Source organism: Monodelphis domestica, chromosome 5 (genome assembly GCF_027887165.1).
Source record: "Monodelphis domestica isolate mMonDom1 chromosome 5, mMonDom1.pri, whole genome shotgun sequence".
Lineage (NCBI taxonomy): Eukaryota > Metazoa > Chordata > Mammalia > Didelphimorphia > Didelphidae > Monodelphis > Monodelphis domestica.
In genome coordinates this window covers 109,917,893-109,932,560 of record NC_077231.1, presented here as the reverse complement: position 1 = coordinate 109,932,560, position 14,668 = coordinate 109,917,893, and the positions used below count along the sequence as shown (strand labels likewise).

The 14,668-nt window shown below is 37.1% G+C and overlaps 1 protein-coding gene across 12 annotated transcripts in view; it reads left to right on the top strand.

The window, feature by feature from the left end:
* CACNA1C (calcium voltage-gated channel subunit alpha1 C) overlaps positions 1–14,668 on the top strand; it is a 997,067-nt gene that overhangs the window by 727,390 nt on the left and 255,009 nt on the right. For 11 of the 12 annotated variants that reach the window (XM_056800748.1, XM_056800749.1, XM_056800750.1 and 8 more), the window contains one exon: positions 4,853–5,049. In XM_056800748.1, coding sequence (XP_056656726.1) covers positions 4,853–5,049 — 197 coding nt within the window. The remainder of the gene's footprint in view (positions 1–4,852; positions 5,050–14,668) is intronic. The other variant, XM_056800743.1, reaches the window with a different exon arrangement.

The following is a 14,668-nucleotide window of genomic DNA, read 5'->3' as shown; positions in this document are numbered from 1 at the left end:
AAACAAAGTTCATTATATATCAAAATGTTCATATGTAACAGCAGCAATATCTTGTATCTTCAGACAATATAGATTATCTTCCTTTACCAAAAGTCTTATTTTCTATCTCATTATTTGAAGTACTGTATTTTTCTTAAAAGGCCAGCATACCTTATATATAGGTATATATATATATATATATATATATATATATATATATATATATATATAAAGGTAAATTTTATCTTCCACATTCTCCATATCTTCTATTTTAGTAATCTTGTCAAAAATGAATGGGGTTAGTCTGACATGACCTGCTCTTAGTGAAACCATGATGACTCTTAAATTGTCATTTAACTTTATAGATGTTTGTCCACCTTCTTTTAATGATCCTTTTGAGAAAATTTCCCCAGGAATTAAAAAAGGCAAGCTCATTGATCCATAGTTTATGGACTCTGTTTCTTTTTTTTTTAAATCAGAGGAATATTTTACCTTATTTAAAATCTTAAGGTATCCCTCTCACTTTCTATGATCTTTCAAATATTACTAATAGTGCTCAGGAAAGATGATGTCCACAATAGGGAATACCATACAGCAACCAGCACATAATGGGGGCTTAGTAAATACTTGTTCCCTTCCCTTTCCTTCCTATACTACAAATCCATCCATGTCAGTGTAATCAGATAAATTCCATTATTCTACCTCTCTGTAATTATTTCTCTGTGTGTCTTCAAAATTTTATTCTTTAGCATCTCCTATCTTTCCTGATCTGATTTCCCCTATGGCATTTTAGTCTATAGGATCTCACCTATATTTCTGCTTAATCTTTCAAAATCTACCTTCTTGAAATCCAGTGTATATGTCAGACTATGCAGTGACTTGTCCTCTTCTGTTACAAAGACCAGAATCAAATGAATACTTCTGCTAGGGTTCCCATCATTTCCCCCATCCAGCAACCAGTTCTTTACATTTATAGTTAAAATTAACTCCACAATAGGATTCTTCCTTATTGGTTCTATTGGTTAGAAAAGTTCTAGAATTTTCCCAGAAGACATTTCAGGATTTTCCAGTGTTGCAAGGGAAAGATTGAGAATCTCAAGACTTAAGTGTAGCTCTGCCACTTACTAGCCATATGCCTAAAGCAAGTCATTTACTTTCTTTGGGACTAGTTTCCTTTTGTGAAAAATGAAGAGAATGATATTTAAGCTACTCATCTCATGAGATTTTTGTAAGAATCAGATGAAGTTGTAGATGCATGGGGTAGTGCTTTGTAACCATGAAGAGCCAATACAAAATATCAACTATATCAAATAACCAACAAGAATTTTTATAATTGTACGTGTTGTTATTCAGTAATTTTTCAATCATGTCCAACTCTTAATGACTTCATTTGGTGTTCTCTAGGCAAAGATACTGGAGTGGAGTCGTTTCCTTCTCCAGCTCATTTTAGACAAGCAAAATGAATCTAACAGTTTAAGTGACTTTGCCTAGAATCACACAGTTAATGTCTGAGGCCAGATTTGAACTCCTGAATATGTCTTCCTGACTCCAGGCTCAGAACTCTATTCACTACACTATCTAGCTGTTCCAATTTGGGGCTCTTCTGAAATATTTTTCTATTGACTAAAGGTTATTGTTCTTCTTCTGTATTCCTCTTTGAAATGAAGAATTTCAAGTTTGGAACTGCAAATCCAGAAATAGCAATCCTTCAGTATAAGGAGGTGCTATGTCCCATTTTACTTCACTCAAACAGTGGAGGGAAGTAAAAAAAGAAAAGAGACATCAAGATGTCAAGAGGAAAGCCCTTTAGATATGAAGAAAACATTGTACACCATAGAAAGAGTTAGAGGCTCTCATAATTCAAATATATTTCTTATAGTTTCATAGTTATATGAAAAGACCAGGAAACAATGAGCTTTCCCTAGGACACATACCCATGCCTTACATTTGTTCCCAACCACTTAGTACATCTGCATAGGATGCTACAGAAGCCAGAAAAGCATAACTGACCAAATGATCATAGTAAAAGTGGAGTCCAAAACTCGAGGGAAGCCAACTCTGAACCCTGAAGGATTATTGAATCAGGAAGACTAGAACTCTCCCACTTCTTGCCATAAAGAAGAGAAAGTAAAGTTCATTCATTGTCTTTGCTAAACAGGCTACTGTAACATTCGAACTAAGAAAAGGTATATAACACTCAGTCAAACCAGAGGCTCATAGTGGTGATTCCAACTAATTAGCCCATCACCAAACAAATACTGACAATCTACGGGAAGAACCTGGCTAGCAGAGGGGCTACATGCAGTGGAGAGTCCAGTGGTCGCAGCTGCCCAGTACCCAAGTGCCCAGCAGTCAACAGTCTGACCAGATCAAACCACCACCATCAGCTGCTGCCCAGTCAGCCCAGAGGAGTTGTTACATCATTTGCTATAATGCTGCAACATTTGGGTTGCTTTGGTATTTGTGAAAGGAAGGATGTGCTGGAATAACTGCCCCCAAATAGAGAAGAAATGAGAGGCCCTCTGAACAAAGTCAATAATTAAATCATGTTATTGCCATTGTCAGCTGTAATCATTTTTTGTTAGGAAAATTTGCTTGAAGTTTTTTTTTTAACTACCATTATTACCTGTCAGTAAAAAGTAATATGCTTTATTTCATGTGTATGTGCATCACATAACGGTACTTTCCATGGAGACCCATATCATTGAATTTTTTAACTTAACTGACAGCTATTATAGAAGCATGGGATCCTGCTTATGCTAACCAATGATTAGTCTGGATGGCAGAACCATAGATAGATATGCCAAGTTCTACCCTAGCATTAGTAATATTCACTGATCCCTTGAAGAAAGCCTATTACCAAAAAAAACAACAGTAACAAAAACCTAGCCCCACAGAAAAGAAAAAAGTCATCATTTTGCATCTTGTATAATTGACCAAATAATCTAAGTGTGGGATCCTGTGATGTGGTGGGAGTTGGTTGTAATATGCTAATAAGTTTATTGCAAAAGGATGTTGCTGGGGAAACCATTATACACAGTACGCCTGCACAAGCAGGATCCTAATTCCTGAAGTTGCTAACAAAATTCCCTAATTTAGTCTTTAGCCATGACCCATGTTTCAAATGCAGCTGGATTATAGATGTTATAAAATTTCCTGGGGAAAACCCTTTATAAACTAAAAAAGCTTTTATTCTTATTATCTACTGCCCTACAGCTAGATAAAAGATTTGCTTACTCCTCCCTCTTATATCAGGAGTCCATAGTCAAAGGAAAGGAAAGAGTAGTGTTGTTGCATTAGCTGCTACATGACTTTTTCCGAACATGTGAAGGAAACCACAAATATTATTTATATAAAAGTTGTACTTAGGTGTTATTGTATACTGCCGATGCTTCCAGTCTTCTCTTGGAGTTGATTTTGCCCATCTCTTGCTCCAAAGTATAAGCACTACAGATATGAGAAGCATGGAAGGGATAGTATAGATTTCCAATACCAGCACAACTCTCTTGCTCTGAACAAATCAGGAGGAACGCCCTGAATTTCAGGAATGTTGCTCATGGAGTACTTGCCAGTCACAAACTAGCTGGCAGGACTTTATTAAGAGGGAAGGACACTTCCGGGCTATGTGAACCTGGGCAAGCCACTTAACCCCAATTGCTTAGCCATTGCCACTCTTCTGTCTTGGGTTTTTAAAAAGATGGAGAGAAAGATACTTTGCAAATAAATTACCAGAAAGGGGGCCTTGTTAATTTTAACACAGATTTCCTGGAGGTATTGCAGGATCATAGTTTTGATTTGTGGAGAAGACAGTTTGATAACTTCCAATGGGTTGAATATTAGTTTAGTTCAACAGGTAAGACATTTAGAAAGGTTCTCTTTACAAGACACTTGCATAATATAAAGTTGGGAATCATGGATGTGCTATGGAGTGACCAAACTATTCTTTTCATTTTGCCATGCTTTAATGTCCCCATGAGGATAAAAAATATGCCATTTTACAGGTGACCGAAAAAGCATTGCCAAACTGCAAAATTGCTGCTATTTTCTACAGAGCATATTCAGGAAAGAGAAACAACCTACCTAGAAATAATCTTTTGGTATCTGGGTTCTAGAAAGCAAAAAAGTTAATCTTGAATTTTTAAGATATCTCGACTAGGTGGTTGGGATGTCATGAATCATGGCAAGAGAAGTGAAATGCATGAGCTTTTATTCGAATCTTTAAATAAGCTGTTTGGATAATAAATTGTTGAGAAAGCTTCCAAGTACCATATTCCTTGACTAGATAACTTGAGTATACAGAGAAAAACTTCAATAAAACTTCTCTTCAAAGAAAAGTCAACTCATTTCACCAGTCATTATCTTTCTCCCCCATCATCATTATCTAGTTCAAGGAACTTGGCAGAATGCTATGCACGCTGGTGATATAAATGTCAGCATTATTGCTGTATTTTTATTGCTCAGAAGAGCATGGTGTTAACATAGCACAGCATCCAGGTACATTAAGTCAATTGTTGAATCAAAAGTCTCCAAGCTGTATGACAAATATCCAAAATGACTACTTTCTGAATTGGTGCCAGAATATGATAACCCTCAGTTATTCAAATTGTTTAACATATTACAGAATTATCCTGGCTCCAAGATGAAAACTGGCTTCATGTATGTTGTTCTTGTTCTTATTATTTTGTCTGTATACTCATGAACCTTAAACAACATTTTTCTCTAATCTCTCTCTCTCTCTAATCTCTCTCTCTCTCTCTAATCTCTCTCTCTCTCTCTCTCTCTCTCTCTCTCTCTCTCTCTCCCTCCCTCCCTCCCTCCCTCCCTCCCCCTTCCTTGCCCCTTGTCTTTTCTTTATTTCCTCTGGCTACCTGAGATGCCCCAGTAGAAGATGACCCCTCTCCTTGTGCCCTTGACACGGGACATGGACGGCAGTGCCAGAATGGTACAATATGTAAAGCAGGGTGGGATGGACCCAAACACGGCATCACCAACTTCGACAATTTCGCCTTCGCCATGTTAACGGTGTTCCAGTGCATTACAATGGAGGGTTGGACAGATGTGCTGTACTGGGTATGTATCTGGAAATGGGAGATCAATGGGAGAAACCAAAATGATGTAGGCTTCCCTATTAATTCCTTTCCCTGTGTTTTTACATGCAGATACAGGTGCATATACACACAAATTCCCCATCCCCACACACAGACCCTGTCACAGAGGTCAGTGACTAGCTTTAATTCATTCCAGATTTTGCAAGAGCAGTAAAATAGAAAAGCCTCCCAGCAATCTCTTCCCTCTCCATATTCTCCCCCCCCCAAAGAAATGTTCTCCTCCTCCTCATGATGATCCATTGTGAAGAGGTGGCAAAAGAATCAGTCCTGGTCTCCTAAAAAGAAAGCCCACAGAAAATTAGAATTTTCATTGCATTTCAATAGTATAATAGTTGGGATCATGGATCCTTTCTCCCATACTCCTAAAATTGAATGGACTAGGACAGCTCCCATAGAACTGGGCATAAGCTCTAGTCCTTTTCTGTGGGTCATATGCTTTGACCCATTTTGGAAGGACATACATTTTGTTGAGCAGGTACAGTAATTCTTGATTGGTCACCCATGATAGGAATTGCACTAGAGATGATTATGAGCCAAAGCCAGAGTCAGCTGATCACTGTATGGCCAGTCATCTTTGATACACTGGTAATCCATTAGAAGATGCATCCTGATCTTAACATGGCACATATCTTCCAATAAGAGGCCAGAGCACATGTTCTACAGAAAGGAATCAGAGCCCAAAACTTAAAGTCTAGCTCTATGGGAAGTGACCCAATCCAGTAGATCAGAGGAGCCCACTGGCTCCTAATTCCTGTATATTTATTGTAGCTTATCCATCATAGCTGGATGCCTGTTTTGGTATAGAGAATCACTTAGGGGTATTCAAGTCTCATCAAAATGTTGGTATAATCTTGGAAGAGAACTTAAAGTCATACAAATACCAAGTTAACCCAAAATAAAGCCATCAGAAAACATGTTACTATAGCACATTATGAATTTTAACTCTTAATCTCGTCATAACATTTTAATCATTCATTAGCCCCAGTATATCAGTCTCGCTTTTCATTGGTGACTTAAAATTTTCAAACCTCTCATATCCATAAAAACCACTTATGTCCATTTATCCATAAATGTCACCTTTTGAACTAATACCAGGATATAATGAATTCCTAGTTCCTTATGAGGTTTAGCTTTTGTTTTTCAACAAGTAAAACTGACTATAAAACTGACCCTATAGTCAAAAGTACACTTCTACATTGATGCAGCTTTTTCTCTTCCTCTAAATGATATCTCTATACTGGTAAGGCAAAGCTTATTTTTGGTAAAAAAAAAAAAAAACTCCAGAGAATCTAGTACTTCCTACCTCAGGAAGTGACATCCTCCAGTATGTGGAATAATAATGAATATTGCCAGTACGGAAAGTACCATTTTCTCTAGAATTTTGCAGAATTGGAATTCACTAAGCCATCATGAACCTGCCTGAATCTTCTTAGAAAGCAGAATGGAGATACTATGAAGAGAGCATACATGTAGAAGGGGTATCATACCAGAATATTTGGGTGAAAACTACAAAACAACTAGACAATTAAATTGAAACCAATGAAGCATCAGAATCTTCCTGCCACAGGAAGAATATTCAAGAAGCAACATAAGGTCTTCTCTTGAGAATTCCTTATTGGAATAATACTTTTCATGGAGTAGGTGTCAAGTCCTATGGACTTACAAGGCTCCTACATCCCGAGTATTTGTTGCAATTTATAAATCAAAGTTGGGTGCTTGCCCTGGTATAAAAAATCATTTAGGGGCATTCAAAATTAATCAAAGTGTTGGTATAATTTTGGAAGAGAACTTAAAGTCATACAAATGCCAAGTTAGCCCAAAATAAACCCATCAGAAAATATTTGTGAGCTCATAGACTAAGACATTTGTTTGAATTACTCTGAAAGGCAGCTAGATTAGTTCCCAATTGGGCAAGTTTGTTCTGTTTAGTAAATCATACCAAATTCTATCAAAGTTTTGAAAAGCTCTTTGGATCTTTCTTGGAATGAAGAACCTTTACTTGGTCATGTGCAGGTAAAAACAACTCTTTCTCTCCGAGTGAGTAGATCATAAAATATATGATTTATGGAACAGCATATCAGAACTTTATCACATGAACTTCAAACCAATGTCTTAGGTTGCTATGGCAGTGTCTGTCAGAATCAGATTGGGATGCAGAGGGCAGGATGGCAGGAGGTGGGGGCAGAGGATTGGGGAATAGGTATGATTTATTTTGGTGACAACCCAGATATAAATTGTGATTTTCATTACTCCCTCCATTTCCCCCCAACCCAAGTCACTGGTACCCCACCAGCCAGATGTGGCATAGAGAGACACTGTCATAATGACACCCAAAGTGGGGAAGACTGAAATGCCTGCAACGACAAGCACCAATTTTCAGCAGCTGTGTTGTGCCTTCTCCCCTGGAGTTTCCAGTACTCAGAATGGAAATGGAAAGCATTTCAGGGGTGAAGAAACAATCAGGGTCCCAGAGAATATTCCTCACTGACATTTCAAATAACCTTTCAATAAAGGTTTTATGTATATACATACATTCTCATATAAACATACTTGTTTTTGGTGTTTTGTAATATTTTAAAAGTATAATGACATCATATACATATGTGTATATACATATACACACATACTTTTTTAAGAGAGAGTGACACAGGTATGAATTTGCTGCCTACCTTCCCTGGGAGAATTTTAATCTCCTTCTTGGGTATTCATGAAGAGTTGGGTAACACTCCAGCCCAAGGCTCCTGCTCACAGAGGTTTTCACTATTCACCCTTCTTTCCTCTCTTTCTCTCTCTTTTTTCTTCTAACTTCCTCCTCTTTGCCTCTGCTTGCCCCTCTAATCTTTTGGGGCTCTAAAGTGTTCTAGGAGGGATAAGAATACTTTTACTCCCCAGGCCATCTCAGAATGTGACTTCTTTCTCTCATTGGTGAAGAAGCATTTCCTTTCTTTCCAAGGAGCTGGTATGGTTTCAGACAAGAAATCTGTTCTTTTCTGATAGGGAACTCTAGATGGAAAGGAGCTGTGAATCAGAACTCAGACAGTGTTCTAATTGGGTACTGGATCCAGAAAGGGTTAGTTGGATGTTTCTAGATACTAAAACTGGCCCTTAAAACCTGAGAGAAGGGGCAGGTAGGTAGCACAGTGCCAGGACTGGAATCAAGTGGGCATGTGATCAAATTTGGCCTCAGACACTTCCTAACTGTGTGACCCTGGCAAATCACCTAATTCCAATTGCCTAGCCCTCAGAGCTCTTCTGCTTCTGAACCAATACTCCATATGGATTCTAAGACAGAAAGTAATGTTTAAAAACCCTTCTGGGAAAGATGCAAAGAGCAAATTTTTTTACAATATCAAGTGTGCTTAAAGGTAGAAAAATCAATGGTGTGCCCGCAGAATTTGCAGCAATCTGGGCTAACCTTTGTAATGCAGCTTCAGGGCTTTGAAAGGTGACCAGGATCATTCCTAACTACTTGTAATGAAAATCCTAATCAGCTAAAAAAAATCATCTTTTTCCCTAGTCTCTGTGTTGGGAAGTTGAGGAAGAGGAGAAGAAAAAGCAGAAAGAACTCAAAGCATTAAAAATATTCCAAATAAAGGATTCATAAGACATTTTGAACATCCACAGAGGAATGTGTTGCTCCTTCTTCAAAAAGAAATGGAAAACCTTGGAAGTTAAGTGGGAGGCTAGGAATTTGCATTTTCTTCCATCTCTGCCAAACATTCCTGGCCTAACCTGTCCTAACCCTCAAGCATGAATGATCCCTATCTTAGCCTCCGCAAGGCTCTTTTGTTCCTTGTATTTAGGGGTCTACATATTTTCTGTGGGGCACCTGGCTGCTTTCTGTACCCCAGGCATAGTCTACAGACAGAATTCCATAATCATTGATCAACTGCCAGTACTGGCTGGGTGCTGCCATACTGGCAGGAGGAGAGGGGCTGCTCCTGGGGAAGGAAGTCCCTGGAAAGTGTGGAGCTTATAAAATATGCCTAAGGACTCAAGCAGCTCCGGGGGCCTCATCTCTCTTCCCAACTCACATTACTTTTTCCTCTTTTCTATCATAACACTGGAAATGATTCAGAAATCAAATTTAGAAGAGTCAGTGTGGCAAAGTACATCCACTATAGAGAAATGGACCAAAACATTGTGCCATTTATGGAAATATTAGCAAATCCTAGCAGCAAAGTCACCAAAGGTTAAATTATTTACCTAGATATTATTCTTTACTTAGTGACCTACAGAAATCTGGAGATTTGAAGGGAGCAAAAACAAATAAGGGGAAGCTAATGATTTTTAAATCAAGCCACTTTTAGTTTTGATGATCCACTTTCTAGAGGAAGGGGGTGTCTTCTGGCTTCAGATTGAGTCATTATACTTTCAGAATGTACAAATCTCTTTAGAAGATGAAAATTTGTTGGGCTCTTCAATGCTCAGAAGGAGAACGAAGTGTGTGGTACTGGAATAATCTTAGCATTAACTTCATTCCTCCCTTGATTTAAAAATACATATTATATATACATAATATATATGTACAGAAAGAAAATCCAACTTGTTTTAGATCATTTTGTAAGAGCCATTACCAGAAAATGATAGCTGAAACTTTGTCCTAGTTCTCACAACTTAGAGGTATCTAATAGCACTTTTAGTCTTTTATCAAAATGGAAACAAATGAGCTTATCTATCTAAGAAGAATAAATAGTTAAAGTAAGTCACTGTTGAATGGCAGTTTCTCCCTACACAACTCAGTGGCTATACCTCAGGGACACAAAATTAAGAGCACATTTCATTGGTTTTCCCAGGCTTAAAAATTGCTAGTTGCAGCTCTGAATTTTGATACTATTACCCTTGGACAAAAGGTCCTGAGACCAGATGATTTTTTCATGACTCAGCTCTAGAAGTCCCTTATGTTCTTCTAGGAAATAGCTAGGAACTAGACTCATTATTACACTGATATAGGGAACTCCTAAATGAGGAAATTCCTTCTGCCAATGAAGTTGAAACTCAGCACTTTCTCCATACCTTATTGTCTTAGAGAATTGCTTAGAGGAGTTAAATGACTCATCCAGGGTCACAAGCTAGTATATGTCAGAGGCAAGAATTCAACCAAAATCCTTATTGGCTTCAAGACCAACCCCCTATCCACTATACCATGCCAAATCTATGGATTTCACAGAAGAGATATTTAATAAACAACCCTGGGTTCAAATTTTGATAAAAATACATTCAGCCAATTTATTGAGCAAATGCCAAGTACCTGGCACTGAGGCACCACATCACTAGGGACTGTAACATTGGGATATAGGGAAAGGGAGAGCAAGGTGACAACACATTCAAATTTAGTTGTAACAAGATGAGAAGGGGTGTTCAAGAGTAGGAAAATGGACCATGATTCTAGAATGCAGGTGTTTCCAGCTGCCTGGAGATCCAGATACCTTCATAAAGTTTGTATCCTGGACAGAAAGCCTCAAGAGCAGAAAAGCCTAGTGGTAACCTATTGTTTTTCCTCAATTATAGCAGAAAACCCTTTTGTCTGTGTTTTGCAAAGCATCCCATAACTGGCAACAAAATGATGCCCCATGTGGAGCAGCCAGTCACCCTAAAGGCACAAAAACATTTATACTTCTTTAGCAGGTCTAAGCAATTGAGTTTAGCACCTATTTATTGAGAATAATTAAACGAGGAAGCTTCCAAGTAGTACATTTCTTCCACTCCCTTTCTTTGCCTCTCACTGACCTTGTCTTTAAAAATTGATTTGAGAATACCTTTCCTGGTACTTATACTGGAGTTTATTTATGATACTTGCCCAGCCATCAGAAATGCTGGTTGCAGCTGAGCTCAGACTTACTGAAGATCACTGTTCCTACCAAAACCAACCATGACTTCTAACATTTCCTCTCCCAAGGAAATCCTTTTACTCTTTTAGATAAAGTTGCACTCGGACTAATGTACATTCAAAGAATCTTACAAGAGTTGAGGATTAGGGAAGAAAATGATTTATAGGACTGTAGGTGATTCCTCACTTTCCCTCACCCCTCTCTCCTCCCTGAATTGTTGAAAGATCTTGGAACAACAGTCAGATTTCTTACCTTCTCTGGGGGGGTTGTTTGTTTTGTTCTTCCATTGACAAGTCGACTGTCACCTGTCATTTCTAAATTCTCTCTTGTCATTCCTTGTGCATGTGGGATGCACTGCAAGACAATTTCAGACACAAACATGCAAGCACAGTAAACTCTTGTCCTATGACTGCCAAAATAACACGTCTGTGCTAATTTATTGCAAAGTCCTTTGAATGTAAGCAGCTTGGTTTGAGCCATTTTACTCTCCTGCCATTTCTGAAGAAATCTTTAGAAAATCATCTTCCCTTTCTTTCAGTGTGGTAGGATTAAAACTAATCTCTGAAGCAGTCAGAAACAGAGAGGTGGTGAATCGATTTCTAAGGATAACCCAATAACTATTATAAAGGAAAAGTGGAAACAACAAATTCTATTTCTCTCATTAAAAAACAGAAACCTGATATCTAAACTGAGGTGTTAGAGGATTTGATCCCATTGGGTTAAGATCTTAGAGTTGCTGATTTTTGACAGAAAGATCTTAAATCCTTTTCATGTTAAGGCATTAACACTTTAGTGACCTCTGCTACATAAACTGGAGGATTAGATGTCCAAGGAGGGGAAGAAGCAGCTTGAAAGATAATTATCAATTAAATTGGCAAGAAATTCATTGATTCAAAATTGAACAGTTTTTGTAAAAATAGTGATTTCCTATTCCAACACCTGGGGGTGGGGGGTTATCAAACAAGAGGGAATTTGGCTTCATTTGCTCCTATATGTTGTGTACCGAGTCTCTTCCACTGATCAAATGATTTCTTGATCAGAACCACATCATTTTGATGATTACTGCTTTGTACTAGTTTAAGATCTAGTACTGCATGTCCCTTTCCTTTCCATTTATTTTCATTATTTCCCTTGAGATTCTGGTCCTATTATTCCTCCAGATTAATTTTGTTATTTTTTCTAGCTCATTTGTATATCACTGAATAAATAAATAAACTTTGACAGTACTGTCATATTATTACATAATATTTATACAACACTTAGCAACATGTCTGGTACATAGTAGGCACTATATAAATGTTAGCTATTATTGTTACCATTATCAGTTTAATATTAGCTCAGTCTACCCATAGGCAATTAATATTTCTCCACTTATTTAGGTCTGTCTTTGTGAAAAGAGCCTTTTATAGTTATGTTGAAATAGAACCAGTAAGTGTATTACTGAAAGGTTCACAAGTATTTTATACATTCTATATTCATCATAAGTAGAATTTCTCTTTCTATCTCTTTCTGCTGGGCTTTATTGGCAATATGCAGATATGCTGATGATTTATGTGATTTTATATCCCTCCATTTTAATGAAGTTGTTAATTGTTTCAATTAATTTTTGTTCCCACTTTGTTGTGGTTGACTTGCCCAGGGTAACACTGCTAGTATGTGTCTGAGGTTAGATTTGAACTCACATTTTCCTGACTCCAATCCTGGCACATTATCCATTATGCCATCCAGGGAAAAAAAGCATAATTTTGTTTCCTCTTTGCCTCTGCTAATTGTCTTAAATATTTTTCTTCTCTTATTGCTATAGCTAGTAGGGTAGTGATGATAATGCACATCCTTACTTTACCTCTGAACTTACTGGGAAGATCTGTATAGTTTATCCCCCTTCCTTGTATATAATGTTTGATCTTGGTTTTAGATAAATACTACTCATATTAAAGAAAAGTCTGTTTGTTTCTTGCTTTCTAAAATTGTTCTTTTTACCAGGAATGGGTTTTATGCCTCATCAAAAGCTTTTTTAAATCTATTTATATCTTATGATTTCTGTTTTACTTATTATTATGGTCTGTGATATTTATAGTTTTCCTAATAGTGAACTAACCCCACATTCCTGATATAAATCCAAACTGGTAATAGTGTAATATATTACTTTTGTAATATATTGCTATAGTATCCTTGCAAATATTTTATTTAAATGTTTTTGTCAATATTCATTTAGGGATATTTGTCTAAGGTTTGCTTTCTGCCTTGTCTTATTTGTTTATGTATTAGACCATTTTTTTCACCAAACAAAGAATTTAGTAGCATTTCTTCTTTTCCTATTATTTTTTTAAATCCATACCTTCCATCTTAGAATCAATACTAAGTATTGTTTACAAGGCAGAAGAGCAATATGGGCTAGACAATGGGAGTCAAGCAACTTGCCCAGGGTCACACATCTGGGAAATGTCTGAGGCCAGATTTGAACCTAGGACCTCACACCACTAGGCCTGGCTCTCAATCCACTGAGCTACCCAGCTGCCCCCCCAAAACCACTTTAATAGCTTCCCAAAAGTTTTGGTATATTTTCTCATTATTGCCATTATTTTTGATGAAAAGATCTATTGTTTTAATTATTTGTTTTCTAACAACTTTTCCTTCAGATTGTTATTTATTCTGCAATTAATTTTAATCATTTTTTCAGTGGACCTTTTTTGAATATGATTTTTATTGCATTGTGGTCTGCAAATGATGTTTCATATTTCTGCTTTTTATATTTTGTGAGATCAATTTTTGTAAAATGCCAAAACAGCTTTGAAATATGTATATTCCTTTCTAGTCCCATTTAATAATATCTAGAAATCTATCACATTTAACTTTTCTAAAATTATATTCAGGTTCTTAACTTCTTTCTTGGTTAAAGTTTTCTAGGTCTGTAAAGGATTCATCAAATTATCCTTCTATTATGGTTTTATACTATTTCTCCCTATAGCTATTTGGTTCCTTCTATTTTTCAAGGCATCTATTTCCTGGTTAGTATATTGTATCTCTTGTGCCAAGCTGTTAATTCTCTTCCTAATTCATTCTTCCATCTCTCATTTCTTTTCCATCTTATTCCCTGCTGTTCTCATTTTTCTAACTGTTTTATCTTTTCCAGGAATTATAGTTTAATTTAGCCCAAGCTGTGTGTTTTTTTGAGATTTTACTTATAGATGTTTGGGACTAATTTTCTTCTCCTGAGATGTGAATTGAACATCCACGTTACTATATCTCTCTATGGTGGGATTCATTTTTTGGTGGCTTATTCTTCTAGATTTCCTGATTCAGACTTGGGCTAGACTCTGGGCATTGCAGTCAGGAATGTCTGTGACATTCATGCTTAGTCCTTTTCTGTGTCATCCTGGATCCTGCTGCCACTTTCTTGGGATATTAAGCTTCATGTTATCCAAAAATCTCAGAAATAGCTCAGGTTAGGGAACTGAATACTTTCAGTTTGCATTTTTTAAAAGCCTGTTGTGCTGCAAAATCTGATCCCAGACCTCTTAATTTGAGCTCTGAAAATCCATGACCTGAATTGAAATTCCTGGTGGGAACTCTAGTAGATTACTATTAGAGTTGGCCTCTGCCAGACAACTAGAAAATTCTACAGGTCCAGAGTTACTGAACTACAGATTCTTCTTTGGTCTGACTTCCATGCCCTCATTATTCCTCTATAGATTTTGCACTAGGTTAGAGGCTGGATCTCAAGTCCTACTCTTCTTCTGGGGTTAGATT